We start from the raw sequence: 20,090 nt of genomic DNA, 5'->3' as shown, positions 1-20,090 counted from the left end.
TATTCAGTGCGTGCAACACTTACCATAATGTCCAGTGCGAAGAAGGTGTTCAACCAAAAAGCGATCTAACCTAGTTCTCTTCCATTGTGACAAGACTGGCTCGTTATTCGGGTCACTAGCATTTTCAAAAGCCGATGCTCCCATTCTCAAATGCTCAATCCGACGCTTACAAATTTGGGCCGCGTCAAGCTCATCAGTAAAAGACTCTTCAATCTAAAAATATAGTTGAAGTTAAACTTTAATATATTCTTTATAAAAATCAAGAGATACACCTACTGAATGTTCAAATATGCTCCTATGAAAAAAAAACCACAAATCTCCATTCCCTGCTCTTTCTTACTTACTTTCTGCGGGACCAGATGTGGACGCCTCACACGGCATCTAGAAGACTCTGTATGGCTGACTCCCATTTGCCGCGATCTTGTGCTAGTTCTACAGCAAACGGGAGCCAGCAGCTCTCCCACTTTCTGCCAAGCTTTCAAAATTCACCAATGGTATCAAGTTCGTTTTTGACATTTGCCCACCAATTCTTCAATTGACCGCCAGGACGTCTGCGCCAACCTGGCGAAGGAGCAGTTACAAGGAGCTTGCTTAGTGATATATTCATTGTGTCTTCTTAAGGCATGGCCAAGCCAACACAGTCTTCTTTGTTTGACAATCATGGCTGTGGCCTCGATGCCCACAGCCATGTTTGACAGCAGCGGTGACGCACATCAGCATTTGAGATTCTGTCGGAGCATCGAATCCTCAGGATTTTTGTAAACAGCGGTGGTCAAAGACTTCCATATCATAGAGATGAAGCTACTTCAGTGGCCAAGTTTCAACTGCACAGAAGAGAACAGACCAAACAGCCGCTTTATAAACAAAAATTTTGTCTTCATGCTGATTTCCCGTCGGTTTCACGAATGGCGGTTGAGTTTAAAGAAGATGGCTTGGGCCTTGTTGATTCTGTCCTGTACGTCAAGGTTACAGCCTCCAGGAGAGTCTATTAGCGAGCCAAGATAAGTAAAGCTATCGGCTTTTTCCAATTCCTTTCCGTAAAGCACAAGCTGGTAATGCGACTGTATATTTAGGTCAATGACTTTATACTGTTTTAATCTTCATACCCAGCAGCTGAGAGAAATATATTATTTCATTTAGCATTTCTTGGGCAGTTACTGGATGAGCAGCAAGAGCAACAATGTCGTCCGCGTAGTCCAGGTCAAACACTTTTATGCTCAATCCCATAATGACACCATCAGAGCTCGAAAGTTCTCTTTCTAGAATCCAATCTAAACAGTAGTTTAACAAAACGGGGGAAAATATGCACCCCGATTACGCCGCTATCCAAATTGAAGGGCTCAGTTTCTTTACCTAGCACCCGCCATGGAAAAAGTGGGGTAGCATAGTAGCAATGCTAATTGGCAGTTTTCTTGGCCTAGTGAAATTTGTTGGCAGATTTGGCAGCTTTTGGAATTCTACTACTGGCTGCTTTGGAACTCTTTTCATACCTGCCTAGCACTATTATGGTCATTTTCAATGATTATAGTATGCTTTCAGCAGCTCTATGAATTCAACCCACACACCATCTTCTGCCATGATTCGTCAAAGGTTTTCATGGGTTACCAGAGTCGAAAGCAGCCATAAAATCCAGAAACATGCTAAATATCGGGAGGTTGTAGCGTTCACACTGTTGTAGAATAAGACGAAGAGTGAAGATCTGATCGGTGCACCCTCTCCCTCTTCGATATCCACACTGATTTTCATTTGTCCGCTTATGCCTTGCTCCTTCCAACCTTTTGAGCAAAATCATTGCGAATACTTTCGTGGCCATATCCATGAGTGATCTCCCTCGGTAGTAACGGCTGTCATATTTGTCCTTCTTTTTAAATACTGAGATTATTACTGACACCTTCCAATCGGACGGGGAGGTCTTCTTCTCCCATATCAGACTGAAGAGGGATTCTAGTTTCTCCGCTATAACATGTAGTGAGGTCTTGTAGACTTCAGGAGGAGAGAATCTTCGCTAAGCGACTTATGGCTTTTCAGTCGTTTGATCACGTTAAGTATCTCTGAAGTTGATGGTAATGCCATGTATATTGCATACGGTGGTTTTTCAGCTATTGGTGGAAGCGTCATCGTTTCATCTAGCCCATCTGTGTTTGCATTAAGACCCCATATCCGACTGAAGAGGGATTCTAGTTTCTCCACTACAACATGTGGTGAAGCCTTGTAGACTTCAGGAGGGAGATATCTTCGCCAGGCGACTTCTGTTTTTCGGCCATTTGATTGCGTTTAATATCTCTGAAGTTGATGATGGTGCCATGGCAATTTCATACGGTGGCTTTTCAGCTGTTTGTGGCAGTGTCATCGTTTCCTCTTGCCCATCTGTGTTTGGATTAAACAGGTCTTTAAAGTGATTTTTCCAATGATCAAGTTTACCTTGTACGTCAGGAGTAATATAAGCTGGTTTTAACCTGTTTACGTAGTGACTTTTTTAGTGAAGTTGATGCGTTTGATGCCTGTCGTCTAGCCTCAATTAGCTCTACATTTTTCTCTGAGACACAATTTTTTCTCAACTTTGGAGGATAGGCAATAACTTCAGCGGCTATATTTTCAGTGGTGTCCTGGAATTGTTTTCACGGGGTGGTGCCGTGGTGGGATCTTCATCACAGTCTGTCAGGCTAGAGATCCACTAGAATAGCACTTTCAGCTATTCCACGCCTAACTTTTTTTTGGGGGTTGTTTGTTCCGCACGCTGAACTTCAGGAGTATCTTTATACCTACAAGCGCATGGTCACTTCCAAATTTTGAGATTATGATCCGTGCAAGCCCATCTGTAAGCTCGAGAATCGGTGCCTGAGGAGCGCTCATGCTGACAAATCAATATATGGTCAATTTGGGCAGCTGCTGAGCCCTCGTTTGAGGACCAAGTTATCCTTTGAGAGGGTTTGTGTTAGAACATGGTTTTGATGATGATAAGGTTATGGGATCTCGAGAACTAGAGTAGAACATCCCCATGGGAGCACCGCTGGCCGTAATTCAACAGACCAACAATATCAGGAACATTGGGTCTTTCGAGCCAATATGGGAGTTCCAATCACCCACTAGCATCAGGAAGTCTCGTTTGGGGCATTTCTGCATCGTAATCTCCAGATTAGAGTAAGAGGCCTTACCAGCATTCGTTGTCACTCTCGTTGGTGCATAGACAGCAATGCTAGAGATTTTGGATAGTCTTCCTTTCAGTCGTAGTCTGGCTATTCTGGGTTTCACTGGATACCAAACAAGAAGGGCTTTTTGCACACGGCGGCCAATCATAAAGCCGACTCCATGGTTGACGGATCCATCATACGCTCCAGAGATGAGGAATAATAGGAGTTGTCGGAGTCACGGACTGGTGTGGTTTCTTCGGACACTCCGTTCAATCTTGTCTCTGACAGACAAAGAACGTCTGTTTGGTAGTGATTCTTTTCCTCAGCCATCACTAACCTTGTTGATTCTCGCTTCATGGATCTCATATTCCAGCTATAAGCTCAGAATTCATCCTTCTGTAAATTAATGTCACAGGAAATGGCTCGCTCACTTGTCGATCTCACCCCTATTCCAGAAGGCAGAATCTTCTCACTTGAAATCGCGGACACCGTAACAGCCAAATCTCAGCGGTGTATTTCGATAAAACATACAAACGCGAAGAAAGGAAAAAAATGAGGAAAGTATTATTGTAATTTTTCTGCCAGAATGAGTAGCATTTAACATGAAGCAATTAAGAATCCGAAACTCAGTCCAAAGCTGTCAAATGGCAAAAGTTTCAAAACTGCTCCTAATTATGGTCAAGGCTTTCATACTTCACCATTTGGAAACAGATATTGAAAACACCTTTTATTAGCCTTTATACTAAAAAAAAAAACCACCCTGGACTTTCAAAAACACATCTGTTTGTATCTTCATAAGAAAACTCGAGACCCCTCCCTACGTTTCATGAATTGGCACCCCTTTAAACCCACGGGTAAAATCTGATAACATATTTGAAATCAGAGAAAAACAGTAAGGTTTCCACAGCGTCATACTACTTTCCCATTTGCAAGAAAACATGTTTAATTTGTTGAACAAAGTTATTACAGTGGTTTCTTAACATATAAATCTTACTGTAAATGGCCCTTGAATTAAGCAAATTAAGCAATCTGTGAGTATACAACTAACCTTTCTTTTATAATTTACTAGTTTGACAACAGTATTATCTAAAAGATCACAGATTCCAGCAACATTGGGGGCCAAGTCCACATCCATAACACTAGATTTGTCAATCTCCTGGCATGATGAGAAAACAGCAGCTGCTTCTCTGTCAAGGGTCTTCTGTGAACTCCGGAATTTCTTATTTAATATCTCATAAGGCACCTGTAAAAGAGCAGGGATATTTATAGACAAGGTATCTAACATGATGTTATTTTTAAATCACCACTAAGTTTCATGAAATATGTGTTCCTAACAGCTCAGCCCCCGCCCCCCTTCAACATATATACAAAAAACATTGGCTATACCATTGTTTTAACGTCCTTCCAAATCAAGAATTTTCTTGGGTCAAATCTGAAATAAAAAAGAACATATATGACTTTTTTTTCAACTCACTTCCGCCACCAACATCTGCAGAAAAAAATGCTTCCAAATTAAATCCATCTTCTTTTATTGCTAAATCTTGGAATTATTTTGAGTGTTGTGGTAACTTGCTATCTTGCCCATATGGATAAAACATTTTAAGAGCCGAAAAATATTTTTTCGCTCTATTTTAGCCTTTTCTGTATGTACTTCAATAACATCTTACATAGCAATATCGGTGTCTTCCATCGTAATGTCGCAGAAATAATAAATTGAGAAACAGCCCAAAAACGATATAATTGAGTTATGCTCTTGAATATCTTGACTTTCAGCCATCCTCTCTCCACCAAAATTGACTATTCCACTGGAATATTCATTCTTAATAGCCAGATTTGAGAACAATAATGAGAAGACTGTTTAAGCTTTAACTGAGTTGTATTACTCCATAGCAGTGGCGTGACATAGTCAAAATCTTAGGAGGGGAGGGGGCCTAGTTGGGGCCAATTTTCCAAAATCAAGCGAAAATGACAGTGAAAACTGAAAAATAAGTCTTATAGTACTATAAAGGTAGTGATATACTAAAAAAAACTGACCAGTTTCTATGGATGCTTGAATTATGCAGGCGTATTTTAGTTTTGACAAGATCTTTGAAGAAACTAAATTTCAGCTGGGGGAGGGGGAACAAACTGTGGTCTAGAGGGGGGCAAGGTCTGGGAGGGGCAGTTGACCCCCAGCCCTATAGCAGATTACGCCCCTGTTGCATAGCTCAGCTTTCAGCTGTTGCGTCTGGAGCCATCCTCTGTCTGCTAAACTGAATATTCCATTGTGAATATTCTGATTCAATAGCCAGATTTAAAATACTATTGAGAGAACTTTCTAAGCTCCAACTAAATCGTACTGTTGTTCAGGTCTCTTGGTTGGAGCCATCCTCTGTCTGCCAAAATTGAAAATTCCATTGGGAATAGCAAGAGTTGGGAATTTAATACTCAGATAAAAAAAAAATACTAAATCTTGTTATTACAAAATTCAGTTTGAACATGCAAAGTTAAGAGTCAGTCTAGTATTAGCCTATTAGCCTATGATATTAAAATCTTAAAAATGAAGTTAATTACATGGAATGGAATATGTTTATTCACAGGAATAGCTTTAAGTAACCATCAATATTGACAGAAAAAGAATTAAATAAGGCAAGCAGCTACAAAACAGCAACATCAAAAATCTAAAGTAGCAACTACTGCCTCATGATCAACAAACGAGGTGATTTACAGCCTCTGAAAAAAAAATTAAGCGCAAATATTTAAGCCAAGACCACCACTTAGCCATCCTTAGTACTAAAGGTAAACAGGCAAACCTCAGAAACGAAACGAAAATTAAAGTCAAGGAGTGGATCAAACTTCTATCAAATGGATATAACATCAGGCTATTGTCCAATCAACATCACTAAAGCTTTTGACAGAGTATCACATTGTGCCCCGTTAAAGAGACTTTACGTGTATAGTGTCTGAGGACATTTGTTAAAATTGATCAAGCTTTTGCTTGTTTTCAGAGCGTTTGCTTTGCTTGATTTTGCTTGTTTTATTTTTCAATAAAAGTAAAAAAAAAAAGTGTTTTCAAAATTCAGGGCATCCCCCCCCCCTTGTATCTCTGTTAAGGCCGGCTTTTTGGTGGGTATATTTTTTGTTTCCCAACAATTTGTTGAATCATCATATTCAGCTCGTGTGTTCTTTGAACTGAGGTACTTGGTAGAGAGGAAGAATGTGGCGTGAAAGTCAGGCTATAGGCATTTCAGTTGAAAGTCTACAGTCAGTTTATTCCATCTTTTATAAGCACAAAACCGCGTTAACCAGCTTGAGCTCAAACTAGACGACATTGAGCAGGAAGGGAGAAACGATTCCCTGCTTTTTAACGGGGTCAAGCAGACTTCCTCGCAGAGTGTACATGATGCTATGAAACACGTGTTGTTAGTGAAGATGGGTCTGACTAACGTTACTGATTCAGACATAGTCGGTGTTCAGCAGTTGGACCTAATAATGATTAAAGACCAGATAAAGCTGCCCCTCTTCTCGTGCAGTTTCAATCTAAAGAGACAGCCTGTCAGGTTTTTAAAGCAAAAAAAAGATTAGTGGCACAGGGCTATTTGTAGCTGAGAATCTCACAAAACGAAAGCGTGATCTTTTGAGCTCTTCGAGAGATAAGTATGGAAATCGTAGTGTCTGGTCCGATCAAGGCCGCATTTTTGTGCGTGAAATTGATACTGCCCTGATCCGGCGCATCTGGTCGATTGACGATCTTATATGGTACGTTTTTTTTTTTTTTTTTTTTTTTTTTCTTTTTTTTCTGTGATCGGAGGGGTTTTCCACGGTAACCGACATGCAACGCGTGTTTATATTTTGTTAAAAATTTTGTCTTGCGGATTTCTAATTGTCTCTTTACTGGTATTGAAGTATTTGATTAAAATTGTGTTGCATGTCGATAAGTGGAAAACGCCTTTTATTGCAAGATTTCTGTTATTTTTCTTCAGATGTCTGTCGGCAATACGAATAAAAATTATTCCAGCTCCCGACTGGAACTTCTACAGAGTAAACCGTTTCGTATTGAGAATATTCTTTCGGTACCTCTAGCCAGTGATCTAACTGGCCCTGTTTTTGGTCCTCTTCGCCAAAGTAAATACCTGTATTCAGCTGCTAGTGATTTTGATATTCGTAGTATGTCAGTGCTTAAAGTGGCTCAGTGGAACTGTCATGTATCCTTTAACCACCATGATGTTAATAATTTTCTTGAAATTTTTAAAGGTAATATGGATATTGAGATTTGTGAATCTTTTTTTTACTCGGGAGAATTGTCTCTCGTCACATTATTTTCCAGGGTATCAGATTGTTGGCAAATCAAGGACAGTAATGAGGGGAGGAGGTTTGGCGTTTCTTGTGAAGAATGGTATTAATTTTACAGTGCTGAATGATTTTTGTTTTTGGAATGAAGGTAAGCTGGAAATATTATCTATTGAAGCCCACATTGATAAAAGAAAGATTTTTATATCTCCGGTTTATCGGCCGCCTAGTGCTACTCTGGATGATTTCTTTTTGGGGATTTTGAGCGGTTTATGACTTATGTGCTTCGAAGAAATCGCGAATCTGTTTTTATTCGTGGTTTCATCTTTGATCTGCTGAAAGTGCCGACCCTAATTTTGCTTTTTTTAACTTGATGCTTTGTCATGGCTACTTCCCAACTTTTACTATTCTGACAAGGATTACAGAAAATTCGGCAACTTGAATTGCTAATGTATATTTTTCATCTCACCTCATTGCGCAATGCCATTCAGACGCGTCAGTTACTCCAGGTTCAGATCATCTCCCATCAGTTTGTACTACCAGATCAATCTCGAAGCCTAAAGTAGCTAAAGGGAAATATCTCTCACGGGAGATGAAGGCCGAGAATCTGAAGAAGTTCAAAGATGAAGTGAGTGTGCTGTCTTGGCAAGAAGTGACAGATATTAATGATGATCCGTCTCGAGCATTTGATAAATTTATGGATATTCTTGGTCCAATCTATAATAGGTGCTGTCCTGTTCTTGAGATCCAGAAAAGAAAGAGAACCCCCCGTAAGCCATGGATTACCGATGAAATTACTGACCTAATGCAAGTGAGGGATGACCTGTTTAAGGCATACCTGAATTGTGAGTCTGATAGCAGTTGGGAAGCATTTCGTAGGGTTCGAAATAAAGTAAATTCCCTTCGCAGAACTGCAATGAAACAGTTTTATTCTGATAAGTTTGAACAACACAAAGGTGAAATGCAAGGTACGTGGCAAACTATAAAGAATGTGCTCGATACTGGCAAATCTTCAGCTTTCCCAGAAAAAGTGGAAATTAACGGTCATAGTGTCCATAATGAGAAGGATATTACAAATGAATTTTGCAAATATTTCTCTAGAATTGGTAGTGATATTTCTAGCGAGGCAGGAAAGAATAGTGACCAGTTTTCGGAACAGGAATTCCTTGACAACCGAGGTGAATCCCAATCCTTTAGTTTTGTTGAGTGTAATCTGAATGAAGTAAGTACGGCTGTTAAGTCAATAAAATCAAACTCTGCTGAAATGGATAGACTTAAACTTAAGGAGTTTAAAGTTGTAAGTGCTTACCTCCTACCGGTTCTCCTATACCTAGTAAACCTATCAATGAGAAAAGGTGACTTTCCACGTGCGTTAAAACAAGCTAAAGTGATTGTACTTCACAAAGGAGGTGACAAGAATGAGTTGTCAAACTATAGACCAATATCAATTTTACCTTTTTTTCTAAGATTTTTGAAAAAGTTATTTATTCCCAAGTTTATTCTTATTTAGATTTTTGGATTTGTTAGTGATAAGTCAATTCGGTTTCAGAAAGCGTCACTCAACGTTGCACGCAATACATGATCTTTTAGATAATTTGAATAATGGATTTGAAAGAAATTTAGTTCCTTTAACGGTATTTATTGATTTGAAGAAAGCGTTCGATACAGTTAATTTTAATATACTTTTGAAGCGGTTAAAAAGTCTTGGAATTAAAAATAGTGCTTTAAGTTGGTTTGAATCTTATCTTTTCGGTCGGTCTATAAGTGTTGTGCACAAAGATATTGTCAGTGAATTGATGCCTGTTACTTGTGGTGTGCCGCAGGGTTCCATTCTGGGACCTCTCTTGTTCCTAGTTTACGTAAATACATTGCGGTATTATGTAAGTGATGGTGTTGTTACTTCATTTGCTGATGATACAGCTATAAATGTTTTTGCAAAGTCTGTTCAAGAAGCTGTTGAAAAAGCTAACCATGCACTTCAGTGACTCCGCGTATTTGTGAGTGTGATTTGCCTCGCTGTTAATGCAAAGAAAACCAGTTACATGATTTTTAGCAGAACTGGGACTCTTTCTCCACTGGATTCGGTAGTTGTATATGCCTCTGAGGTTATTCAACAAGTATATGACCTCCGTTACTTGGGTTTTCATATCGACTGCAATCTCAGCTGAAAAAAACACAGCGAGATAAAATCAGCTAAAGCTGCGAGAGGACTCGGGATACTGAGAAAACTGAAGCATACCTTTCCTCTGTCAACCCTCAAGCTCATTTACAGCGCTATTGTAGACCCTTATATTGGGTACGGATGCTCGCACCAACGTTAGTCCGAAGGGGAGCCGGTTCGTGTTTAGTGCCACCCGATTGCTGGCACTAACAGATCAGACCCCCAACTCTCGACAGGTCACTGCACGAACCCTACGGTGGTTAGGCAATTTGGTCCGCATGCCAGCAGAAACAACCGCCATCACTCTCTTCAATTTTGATTCCCCTGTGTAGGGCCGGAAGCGCCCCTACGGAAGGTCCCGGTTCAGATGGAGGGACAGCCTCACCCAGTACCTCTCAATTATCGGCACTGATATACAAGAAGCAGTCACGCTTGCACAAGACTTCCGAATGGAGGCGAAGAGTCACGTGTCTCTCTACGCTGGACCACCAGCAGGAGCATTAAGTCAAGTAAGTCATGCTCGGTATGGGCCAGTAATTTCATCGGCAACTATAAAAGGATACAAATTGTTCAGAATAAAGCAATCAGAGTACTCGGAGAGATGTGCCATTGTGAAAGTACTGCCCAATCTTACAAAAAATTTGGCATTCTGAATGTTGGGCAGCAGCGTGATTCAGAGTTTTCAGTGTCTGTCTATCAGTGTCTGAATATGTTATCTCCTGAGTACTTTTGGAACGTATTTTCCCGCAATTCTCTCTACCACGAATATTCTACACGAAATGTTGACCATTTGGTCAGTGAGATCCGACATTCAACAAGGTCAAATTTTTCTTTTCGGAACACAGGTGTTTTGCTGTAGAATGGTCTCCCGGATAGTATTAGAGCGGCCGATAACTTAGTTTCAATTAAGAAAGAGTTAAAGAATTTTGTTGTTGAAAAAGGAGGATAATTTTTGGAGATTGGGGTGAGGAAGAGGGAAGGGGGGAGGTGGGGAGGAAGAGGGAAGGGGGTGGAGGGGGAGGATGGTTAGAGTGTGACAATGTAAATTGTTTTCTTGACTTTTTTTTCCTTACTTTTTTTTTCTTTTTTTTTGAAAAAATAAGAATTTATTAGTAATTATTATTGTTTTTATTTATTTTTTATTAAAGGGCGGTTAGAAGATACAGCCACCAACAGGATTTTTTTTTAATCTTAATGTGGTTGTCGAGTTATTTCTGATGTTTGTTGAATGTTTTTTTTTTTGTAAAATAAAAATGTCTATGTCTATGTCTATGTCTAAGTTTTACTTACAAAATTAACAGGGACAATGTAACAACGTTCTTGGTTTTGCTTTATGGGGGTATCAAAATTATATGCGTTTTTTGAAGGTTTTCACACATGACTTTGTCAAAAAAGGAAAACAGTGGGGATGAAGAGGCATGAGAGGGCGATATGCAGGAGGTTGGGGCATATTCTCCGCCTTTCCATCAAAGTTTTCAAAATAACTTTTTTTTAAGTATTTTTGCTGGAAAATTCTTTTCTTTTATATTTTCTTCATTGAAAAAACTGCCTCTCCCCTAGATATACAAAAATATATTTTAGGTACTTTCCTCTGCATTTTCGTAAATTGGCGCCCTGTTCAAAACGGTTCGTGGTAACGAACTGTAAGTAAAAAGCGACACGGCTCAATAGTAACGGAAACTAAAGAACGAAATTTTGAAACCAATAGATATACGGTATCAAAGGAATCGGCTTATTATGCTGATTTCAAATATGTAAGTTTAGTGTTACCCATCAAAGGCTACGAGCCTGAGAAAATCTTCCTGATTTTCGAAAAAGGGGGATACACCCCCTAAAAGCCAAAGCATCTTAATGAAAATCACACTGTCAGATTCAGCGTAACAGAGAACCCTATTGTACACGTTTCAAGCTCCTATCTGCCGAAATCTGGAATTTTGTATTTTTTGCCAGAAGAAAGATCATGGATGTGTGTTTATTTGTTGTTGTTTTTCCAGGGGTGAGTGTATTGACCCAGTGGTCGTAGAATACCGGGAAAGGACTCATTCAAACGAAAATTAAAAGTTTTAGTGTTTTTTTTAAGCATCAAAAACATTGGGGCCAACTAGGCCCCCTTCCAGGCCCCTTTTTCCAAAAATCGTCCAATCAAAATTTTGAGATGACCATTTTGTTCAGCATAGTTGAAATTCCCAATAACTATGCCTTCGAAGATAACATAACCCCCCACAGCCCCGGGGGAAAGGTCTTTAAGTTATAACATTTGCACATTGTTTACATGTAGCGTTTGTCATTAACAAACATGGATATATTTTTCGGGTGGGGGACGAATTTTCTGCTGGTTTTTTTTCCACGGGGATAATTATCTAGAGGATATTTCCATGGGGGGGGGGGGGGGGTAGGGGTCCGTGAAGGTGGAGCCAGATTCCCTGGCATTATTTAAAAAACAATCAGAAATTGAATAAAAAAATAGTTTTTTTCAACTGAAAACAAGGAGCAACATTAAAACTTAAAACGAACAGAAATTATTACGTATACGAGGGGGGTTAACACCTCGCTCTTTATGCAATCTTGAATGTTGCCCAAATTCTTTAAGAATAACTCCTGAAACACAAGGGTCATTTAATTAGAACAATAAGAAGCTTTTTTTTAAAAGTACTATAGAGCTTTATTGTGAAGACCAAGGTGTTGAGGAGGGGGTAACCCCCTCATATACCTAGTAATTTATGTCCATTTTAAGTTTTATTGTTGCTCCTTATTTTCAGTTAAAGTAACCTGTTTTTTTTTATTTAATGTCAAACAGAGTCCATTGGATGTCTTGGTAATCTTAATATTGTACAGGATAGTTATATGGATTTGAATTTGGTAACAACGACACAGTTAATAGATTTTTTTCAGCATGAAATAAACAAATTTGTTATTGCATTGACTTCTCATAGTTATTATAAACATATACCATGCAATGCAAAAATTCCTTGTTTTTTCTCAAGATGAGATTTATTCGGTGTGAAATACACAAACAATATTACATTTTACTATTCCCCCAAAGGCTCATTGGCCAGTAAAGAAGGGGGGAGACAAACAAGTCACTTACTCACAGAGAGAAGAGCAAAAAGGAGAAGAAAAGAAAATATAAATAAATAAAAACTATAAAAAACAAAACTAAACAGATTGGATAGACTAAATTAATTAAGTAGATTAAATAGATTTCAATAACATAATAATAAATATATAAGAAAACTAAATAATAAATAGATAAAAATAACTTCTAAGAAGCCAAAGAATGTTTAATAATTTTTGAACAAAGTGATTGAGGGGCACCTTTGAGCTGATTCAGGCAACTTATTCCATACAATATGACTCGCCCTTAAAGGATTAAAGTCTGACCTTATACAAGGACTAAATGGAACTTGAATATGATTTGTTGTATTGCGTAGTTTAGAATTATTCTGATCAGAGGTAAAAGATGGCGGAACACTTAGGGGCCAGGGGAGGTCACCATGAGGCATAGAAAAAGTAAAACATGCACACGAAAGAATATACAGTGACTAGAGATCAAGTAATGGGATAACTCCCGAACAATTAATTTCCTAAATGAGGTTTCTAGCTTTATTGTAAACCTTAGAAAATGGTTTTAACAGTGAAGGAAAGGTTGACATCCATACTATTGGAAAGCAAAAAACGTAAGATTGGGTCAAGCAGTGAAAAGGGATTTTCAAAATGGATCCAGGAAAAGTATGTTTAAGTTTCCTTAAAATACCGAGACTCCTGCATATCGTCATTTTAATCAAATCAATATGACACTGGAAAGACAGGTTTTTATCAACAAGAATGTCCAAAAAACGAATATATCAATCTTTAGAATTCTATGAATTATCCCATTTGGCTGGTGAATTTCAGATAACTGGGGATAAAAACTGAGAAACACGCGGAAGTCCACTAAAATACTCTCTCAAGCAAATTTCCCAAATTTAATCGAAGCTCTGATTCGCGATTTCCCGAAGTGCTGTCATAAGCAAAACAAACAAGGACATCAGAAGAAGGCGAACTATAGTTGTCATTATGGGCAGGGGAAGGCTTAGGATGACAAAGTGTAGAGAAATTAATAAGTTTCTGCTTTTTTACAATATAAAAAAAGATCATTTGCATAAATCGAAAATAGCACAGGCCCTAAAAGTGATCCCTGGGGGACGCCAAAATTCACTTGTGAGGGTGAGCGGAAAAGTGGATCAACAGAAAGTAGCCTATCATTCAAATAAGACTGAAATCAAGAAAATACATTTCCCATGCCAAAATGAGACATCTTCGATGTAAGGAATCGAAACCTTAAACATATCTAGGAATATAGCAGCCAGAATTAATCCCAAATCTAACGGAGAATGGATAAAATTCAAAAGGATCATACAGGCATGTTGAGTGGAGTGCTTCATTTGGAAACCAAATTGAAAATCATGAAGAAAATTTTTAGATTTTGGAAAAGTAAGGAGACGAGAAAGCATAGCCTTTTCAAAGATTTTGCTAAAAAATGATAAAATTAAAATTAGTTCTGGAAAGCACATCCTGGGATAATGTTATGAATACAGAAGATGTTAATGGAGGATTTGAGGAATTCCATAATATTTTTATGAGAAAGTATACAGATTGATGCTCTAAAAAGCATACAAGGAAGACTGGACGGAATCAGCCCTTGAATTCGTCATGGACTGCTCCAGTGTATTAATAAGAAAAGTAAGCTTTAGATTAATCACGTAAATGACCCTTGCACAGCGACGCTTGAGAAATATATTCAATATAAAAAATGCCTTCAATCAATTTGACGTAAAGCTAAGAGAAATTATATCATTGGAAAAATTTTTGAAAGTGGAAAAGATTCACGGAAGATATGGAAGGTTGTAAACACTTTACTGCGTCCCTGCAGCGCCCCACCTGAGCTTCATTCAGAATTATCTGTAAATGGGGAAACTATATCGGGGCCAGAAAACGTTGCAAATGCACTGGGATCATTTTTTGCAGAGGTGGAAAAAAAACAGCTAAAGAAAGCTAGAATAGTTCCCTTGCACAAAGGAGGTTCTCAAGCTGATCCTGCGAATTATAGATCTATTTCCATTCTTTCAGTTTTTTGAAAAACCCATGCGGCAGCAGCTACTCCAGTTTCTGGAAAAATAAATGGGTTTTTCAATACTCATCAGTTTCGGTTTAGACCAGGACGCTCCACCCAAGATGCACTAGTGGCTTTGAGTTTATGGATCAACAAAGTTCTGGATTCTGGCTTTCTACCTGCAGCGGTCCTGACTGATATCAGAAAAGCAGTTGATAGTATGTACCAACCTAGTCTCCTCGGGAAACTGGAGCACATGGGAATAAGAGGCTACACTCTGCATTGTTTTAGATCATACTTGAGGGACCACATGATTTATTTGGGAGAAGATCCAGGAAATAATGTAGTCGTCAATTATGGTGCCCCCCCCCCAAGGGTCAATATTAGGACCACTACTGTTCCTGTTCATGTTAACTATCTGAGGAGCGTATTAAACCTGGCACGCACTATTCTTTGCTGCTGTAAACTGTGTCACAATGAAGCTTCTTTTCAGCCTCTAGATGATGATGAACTTGGCTGCTGTGAAAGGGATAAAACAGCGCTCATTTCCAAGCTTAGGATCATTCTCGAGGAGACATATCTCTGGATGAATTCTAACCGACTTGTGGATAACACTGAAAAGTCGTGCGTTTTATTTTTAAGCCGGGTTGGAAGTGTCCATCCAGAGGTGTGGGGTATCAAAGCGTCCAGAGGTTTGATCAGTTGGCCAGAAAAGTGTTTTGCAAAATACCTGGGAGTCCTGCTTGATGAGAACCTGTCATTCCTGCATCCCATTCAAGCAGTAGAGCAGAAGATATCCCGAAATCTTGGAATAATAAAGAAACTAAAGAACACTTTGCTGCAGGAAACACTGGTCCTGCTATACAATGCTCTTATCAAACCCCATTTACAGTAGTGTGCAATGATCTGGCAATTGACTTTTAAATCTCAGCTGCACAGGCTCAATTTGATCCATAAACGATTTTTGAAATTAATTAGAAAAAATTAAGAGTATTTGTCAATGGAGTTGCTGCCTCATCAATCATGCTTGACCTATGTGTTCAGGTTTCTAGCTGATGAACTCCCGTCTGCATTTAAAACATTATTTCGACCAATCTCGGCTCAGCATAATGTAAATAGCTGATCATCATCAAACCTGCAAATACCCTTCACCCCGACTGTACAATCGAACTTTGCTCCAAACATAACTTGTGCAAGGTCATGGAACCTATTCCCAGAAGAACTGAGAGGTAGGAACGGCCTCGCGTCATTTAAAAAAAAAGTAAAAAATCATTTATTAGCATTGGAAAAGATTAGTTAAATAACGGTAAAAAAAATATTATATAATATATTAAATGTAAATAGATAAAAATAAAGTTAAAATTTAATTTTCTTTTTGTATGAGGAGGTTTCCCTGGGGCAAAGGGCAGGATGATATATGATAGTTATGTTGGAAAAAATTAGAGGTAAGGATGTTTCTGAGAGTAGGAGCAGTGACCACGCTGCATATTAAGTTTAAAAAGTAGCAATTGAGGATCTTGGCGTCCAGGAATGGACTGAGTATTGTTATTATGTGTAATTTATTTTTTGAACTGATAATAAACCCCCATTGAACTTACGACTATCAAGAAGTTTTGTTTGGAAAAATATTAAACGGTTGACAAAGTAGTAGATACTTTGGACTTGGAATATACCATCTTTGAGAGATATCCATTGTTGTTTTAAAAAAGTGTGTTTTTGCTATATTATGCAATTTAGGAATATGATTATCCATGTGCCTGGAGAAACCAGAACTGGTCCACTTTCTGAGGGCAAGCATTTGGGGTTGCAAACATGCAAATGAAATTTTCAGTTCCACCTGAGTTAATGCTCCCACTTGCCAAGCTAATTTTTCCCAGACCTGGCTACTTCCCATGATTTTACTCAAATGACAAAATAACTTACATCCTTTTAGTATAAATGAAGGAGATTACTAAGAGCCATTTCCATGCTAAGATTCATATCAGAGCTATGGAAATTTGGTCAGACAATAGTATAATGAAGGCTCTTAATTACATTATTAAGGCTCCAGTTCTACCCCAAATACTTCAAGGAGTATTATTTCTTTGGATTCAAAATGCTGTCTTGAAATCCTGTCCTGAATACCACAATTGAATAAATGAGCTTTTCAGAATTCAACTGTATTTCCAACACATTTCTAGCCACTCACGTATCTTTGGCAGTCATTGTGCTGACAAAATTACAGAAGATGATTACCGTAACACTTGCAAGTGATAGGATGATTGTATGATTTCAAGTATAACCATACAAGTCGGGAGGGGGTTCACTACCTTGAGAGACATTGCATGTGGGCAAAATGAAGCTGATTGTGAAGGAGGAAAAATGAGGATACTTCGAGCCACTAAAAACTCTTTTGGGCTCCAAATCTTTTTCTCCTTCACAATTTACGTCGTTTTGTCATGCATAGCCAGTAAGTTCATAAGTTTATTAATCCATATTCATAAACAAATAAATTAATTAAACAACACTTTCACGCTGAAGAAAACCTATGAAGGTTTGCGATCACGCAAAACTCCATGTAACTACTTACCTAATAACTCAACTATTTACATAAACGTCAACTATTTAATTAAAACTGTTATAAATAAACCAAAAATAGATAAACTATATCCTGTATATATATATAAAAAAAAAAATAATAATAAAATATAGAAAAATAAATAAATAACTGAATTAAAAATGATAATATATAAATAAAATATAAAAGAAAAATAATAATATAAAATATAAAAGAAAAATAATAATAACCAATCCAGTCTCCATCCCTCATTATACTCAATGTGTGTTTCAAATCAACATCGTATGGTCTTAGGAATTATTTATGGCTTGCTGGAGGATCCTGGAGACCCTATGATTAGAACCCTCCAAAATCCTCCAATACACTTTTAATGCACAATCGGAGTCACGCAAATACTACTGGTCTAAGCTTTCAATTATTTTTCTGTATTCCAAATCTCTAACTCAATTGGTTTCCAGGCATAAATTCAGCCATTTTGTAGCAGGGATAAAGTTGGTATTGGTAAATAACAAAACCAAATTTTGGACAATAGTAGAAGTGAGTTTCAGACAAAGGATAATTAGGTCTAGGCACGAGTTGAAAACAAACTTTGAATATACAAATATATTTGCCAAATGTGAAAGAGTTAAAATGCTCAAAGCAATTTCAAGGCTTTTATAACTTTCCAGCTTTGTTTTACAAAAATTTTTAAACCACATAGTCTAAATAAGAATTTAGAAAAGACATGAGGCTCTAAACACAAGTTTCAGGACTAAATTTGAAGCCTAAATTATTACCCAAGAAGGCATTTTGACAACATTCTTTTGCTAGGCCTTTTCAAACTAAATACTAAAATTAGGCCAAAGAATTTTTATATTAGTAATTTTCAATTAAACATGTTTGGGTTGCATTGTCAGAGCAGCAAATAATAATGCATCCAGAGCCATAATGATCTCCTGGGGAGATAGTAAAAGCAGCTACCTCAACTCCTTCAAGAGGGCACTGACCTTTGATGACCTTTAACAATTTTTGTCCTACGAGAGTAAAACTTTGCAGAATAGAGTAAAGGTCTTCAATTGCAGTTCTTTGCAAGGAGACATTCTAGAAAAAAGAGACATTTTTAGATTGCTAATTTTATGTTATTTTTATGGTTTGATTGTGTTTTGACAATTCATTAACAGCTTCCCTCTAATCGTCGCATATGGCCTTAGGCTATGTAAAAAAAAAAAAAAATTACACAACCATTGATGAAGACTGAAAAAAAACAAGGATATATGATTGATTGATACTTGCTGCATATTATAAAATAATAATTACATTATTTTTTGGTTAGTTTTCTATGTAGCTTAGGACTATATGAGACCATGAGGATGGGCTGGGGGGTGCTGCATTCTCAAAAATGTCAACAAAACTATAAAAATGAGCATAGAATTGGGAATCTTAAAGTGTCTATCTTTAAGTTCAAGCATATCTCCTTCTGAAGAGCTGTTGTTCTAGAATTGAGTTTTTTAATGCTCAACAAAGTAAAGTGTTTTCCGTCATACTTTTGCTGTATCCTAGTTTATAAGGGTTTGAAAGATCTGTATATCTATTTCTCAAATTTAGGAAAAATTTTCAGCATAGCTTAAAATTCTACTGAGATAACAGGAATTCCATAAGCTTTCAAAACATCCTATTAATACACAAATGTGGCAACATTTCTTCTCTAAATATGCTGTCAATAATTGGAATAGTCTTCAAGCTGAAATAGTGATTGCACCCACAGCTGCATCCTTTAAGTCCACACTTGACAAGGAATGGAATCACAAGTAATGGAAATACGAGCAGGGCTGACTGTCCCATTCAATTACCCATTGATGCCAACCTCATCATGCTGGGAAGCTGATGCTACTTGTCATGCCCAACCATCTCACATATTTACCTCAAATTGCACTTGCCAGCAATAAGGACAAGTCTTGTGAATGCTGGTCACTGTTGATGATAACTCAACTTGTTAGATGCAACCCATATTGTGAGCCAAGGTTTCTTGGCTCACAATAGCATCATAATCTATCCAGATTTGCTGCTATGCAGTGGTGTTGGCTTTGAGCTACTGGAGAATGGTCATCACGGGCAATATCTACCTTGTGGTCACCATTACAAAGTAGGTTTAAATTGCAGCAGACCTCTCTGCTGGAAATAGGGCATGTCACTGGGCCCTAACACAGTGACAAAAATTCACTGTCTTCAATATGGAGCACAACAGATCCAGCTTGGACCATAATTTGGTAAAGTTCTAGTTTAACTACTTCATGCTATCTTGGAAAGGGGTTATGTTAGGAAAATGAAACTTTCAGAGATGGGCCTACAGACTAAAGGATGTCCCAAGAATTTATTTTGAAGTACCTATCTCTACTCCTTTTCCCTCTAGAGGGAAGTGACCTTTGATGACATTTTAATATCTTTGTGTTATGAAAGTAAAACTTTGCAAAACAGATTTTCTGCTTAAATGAAGAACAAAAAAGTATTTTCAGCTTCACGACTTTGCTCAATCCCAATTTATGAGGTTTCAAAGATCTGCAAAATTAATTTCCTAAATTTAGAAAAAAAAACATTGATATGGCTTAAAATTTTACTCAAATAGCAGGAATTGCATTTTCAAAACTAAAACCAAAGAAAAAGAAGCTGATAACTGAAAAGTAAGGTAAAATGTTGTTTTGTCAAACTTTCAATAGAGTAAAAAACCAGTATGCAATTGAGCAAAAATTTTTAAAACTCAAACCCTCACATCTTATTACCAAATAGGAATTGAGAAAACTGTATATATCAATGATTGGCTAAAATCTAAGCTATGAATCAATATGGTTATTATTAAAACTATTTGAGATCAAACACTTGAAATTATTAGGGTAAAGGAGAAGA

The 20,090-nt window shown here is 37.7% G+C and overlaps 1 protein-coding gene across 1 annotated transcript in view; it reads right to left on the bottom strand.

The window, feature by feature from the left end:
• Kaz (E3 ubiquitin-protein transferase Katazuke) overlaps nucleotides 1-20,090 on the bottom strand; it is a 66,851-nt gene that overhangs the window by 30,425 nt on the left and 16,336 nt on the right. The window contains exons 2-3 of the mRNA XM_089093726.1: nucleotides 4,180-4,374; nucleotides 24-213 (exon numbers count right to left, since the gene is read on the bottom strand). Coding sequence (XP_088949852.1) covers nucleotides 24-213; nucleotides 4,180-4,374 — 385 coding nt within the window. The remainder of the gene's footprint in view (nucleotides 1-23; nucleotides 214-4,179; nucleotides 4,375-20,090) is intronic.

This window comes from Artemia sp. Qi Xiang Cuo, chromosome 8 (genome assembly GCF_049724085.1).
Source record: "Artemia sp. Qi Xiang Cuo chromosome 8, ASM4972408v1, whole genome shotgun sequence".
Classification (NCBI taxonomy): Eukaryota; Metazoa; Arthropoda; class Branchiopoda; order Anostraca; family Artemiidae; genus Artemia; species Artemia sp. Qi Xiang Cuo.
The sequence above is the reverse complement of the archived record's forward strand: the minus strand, read 5'-3'. Positions and strand labels throughout refer to the sequence as shown.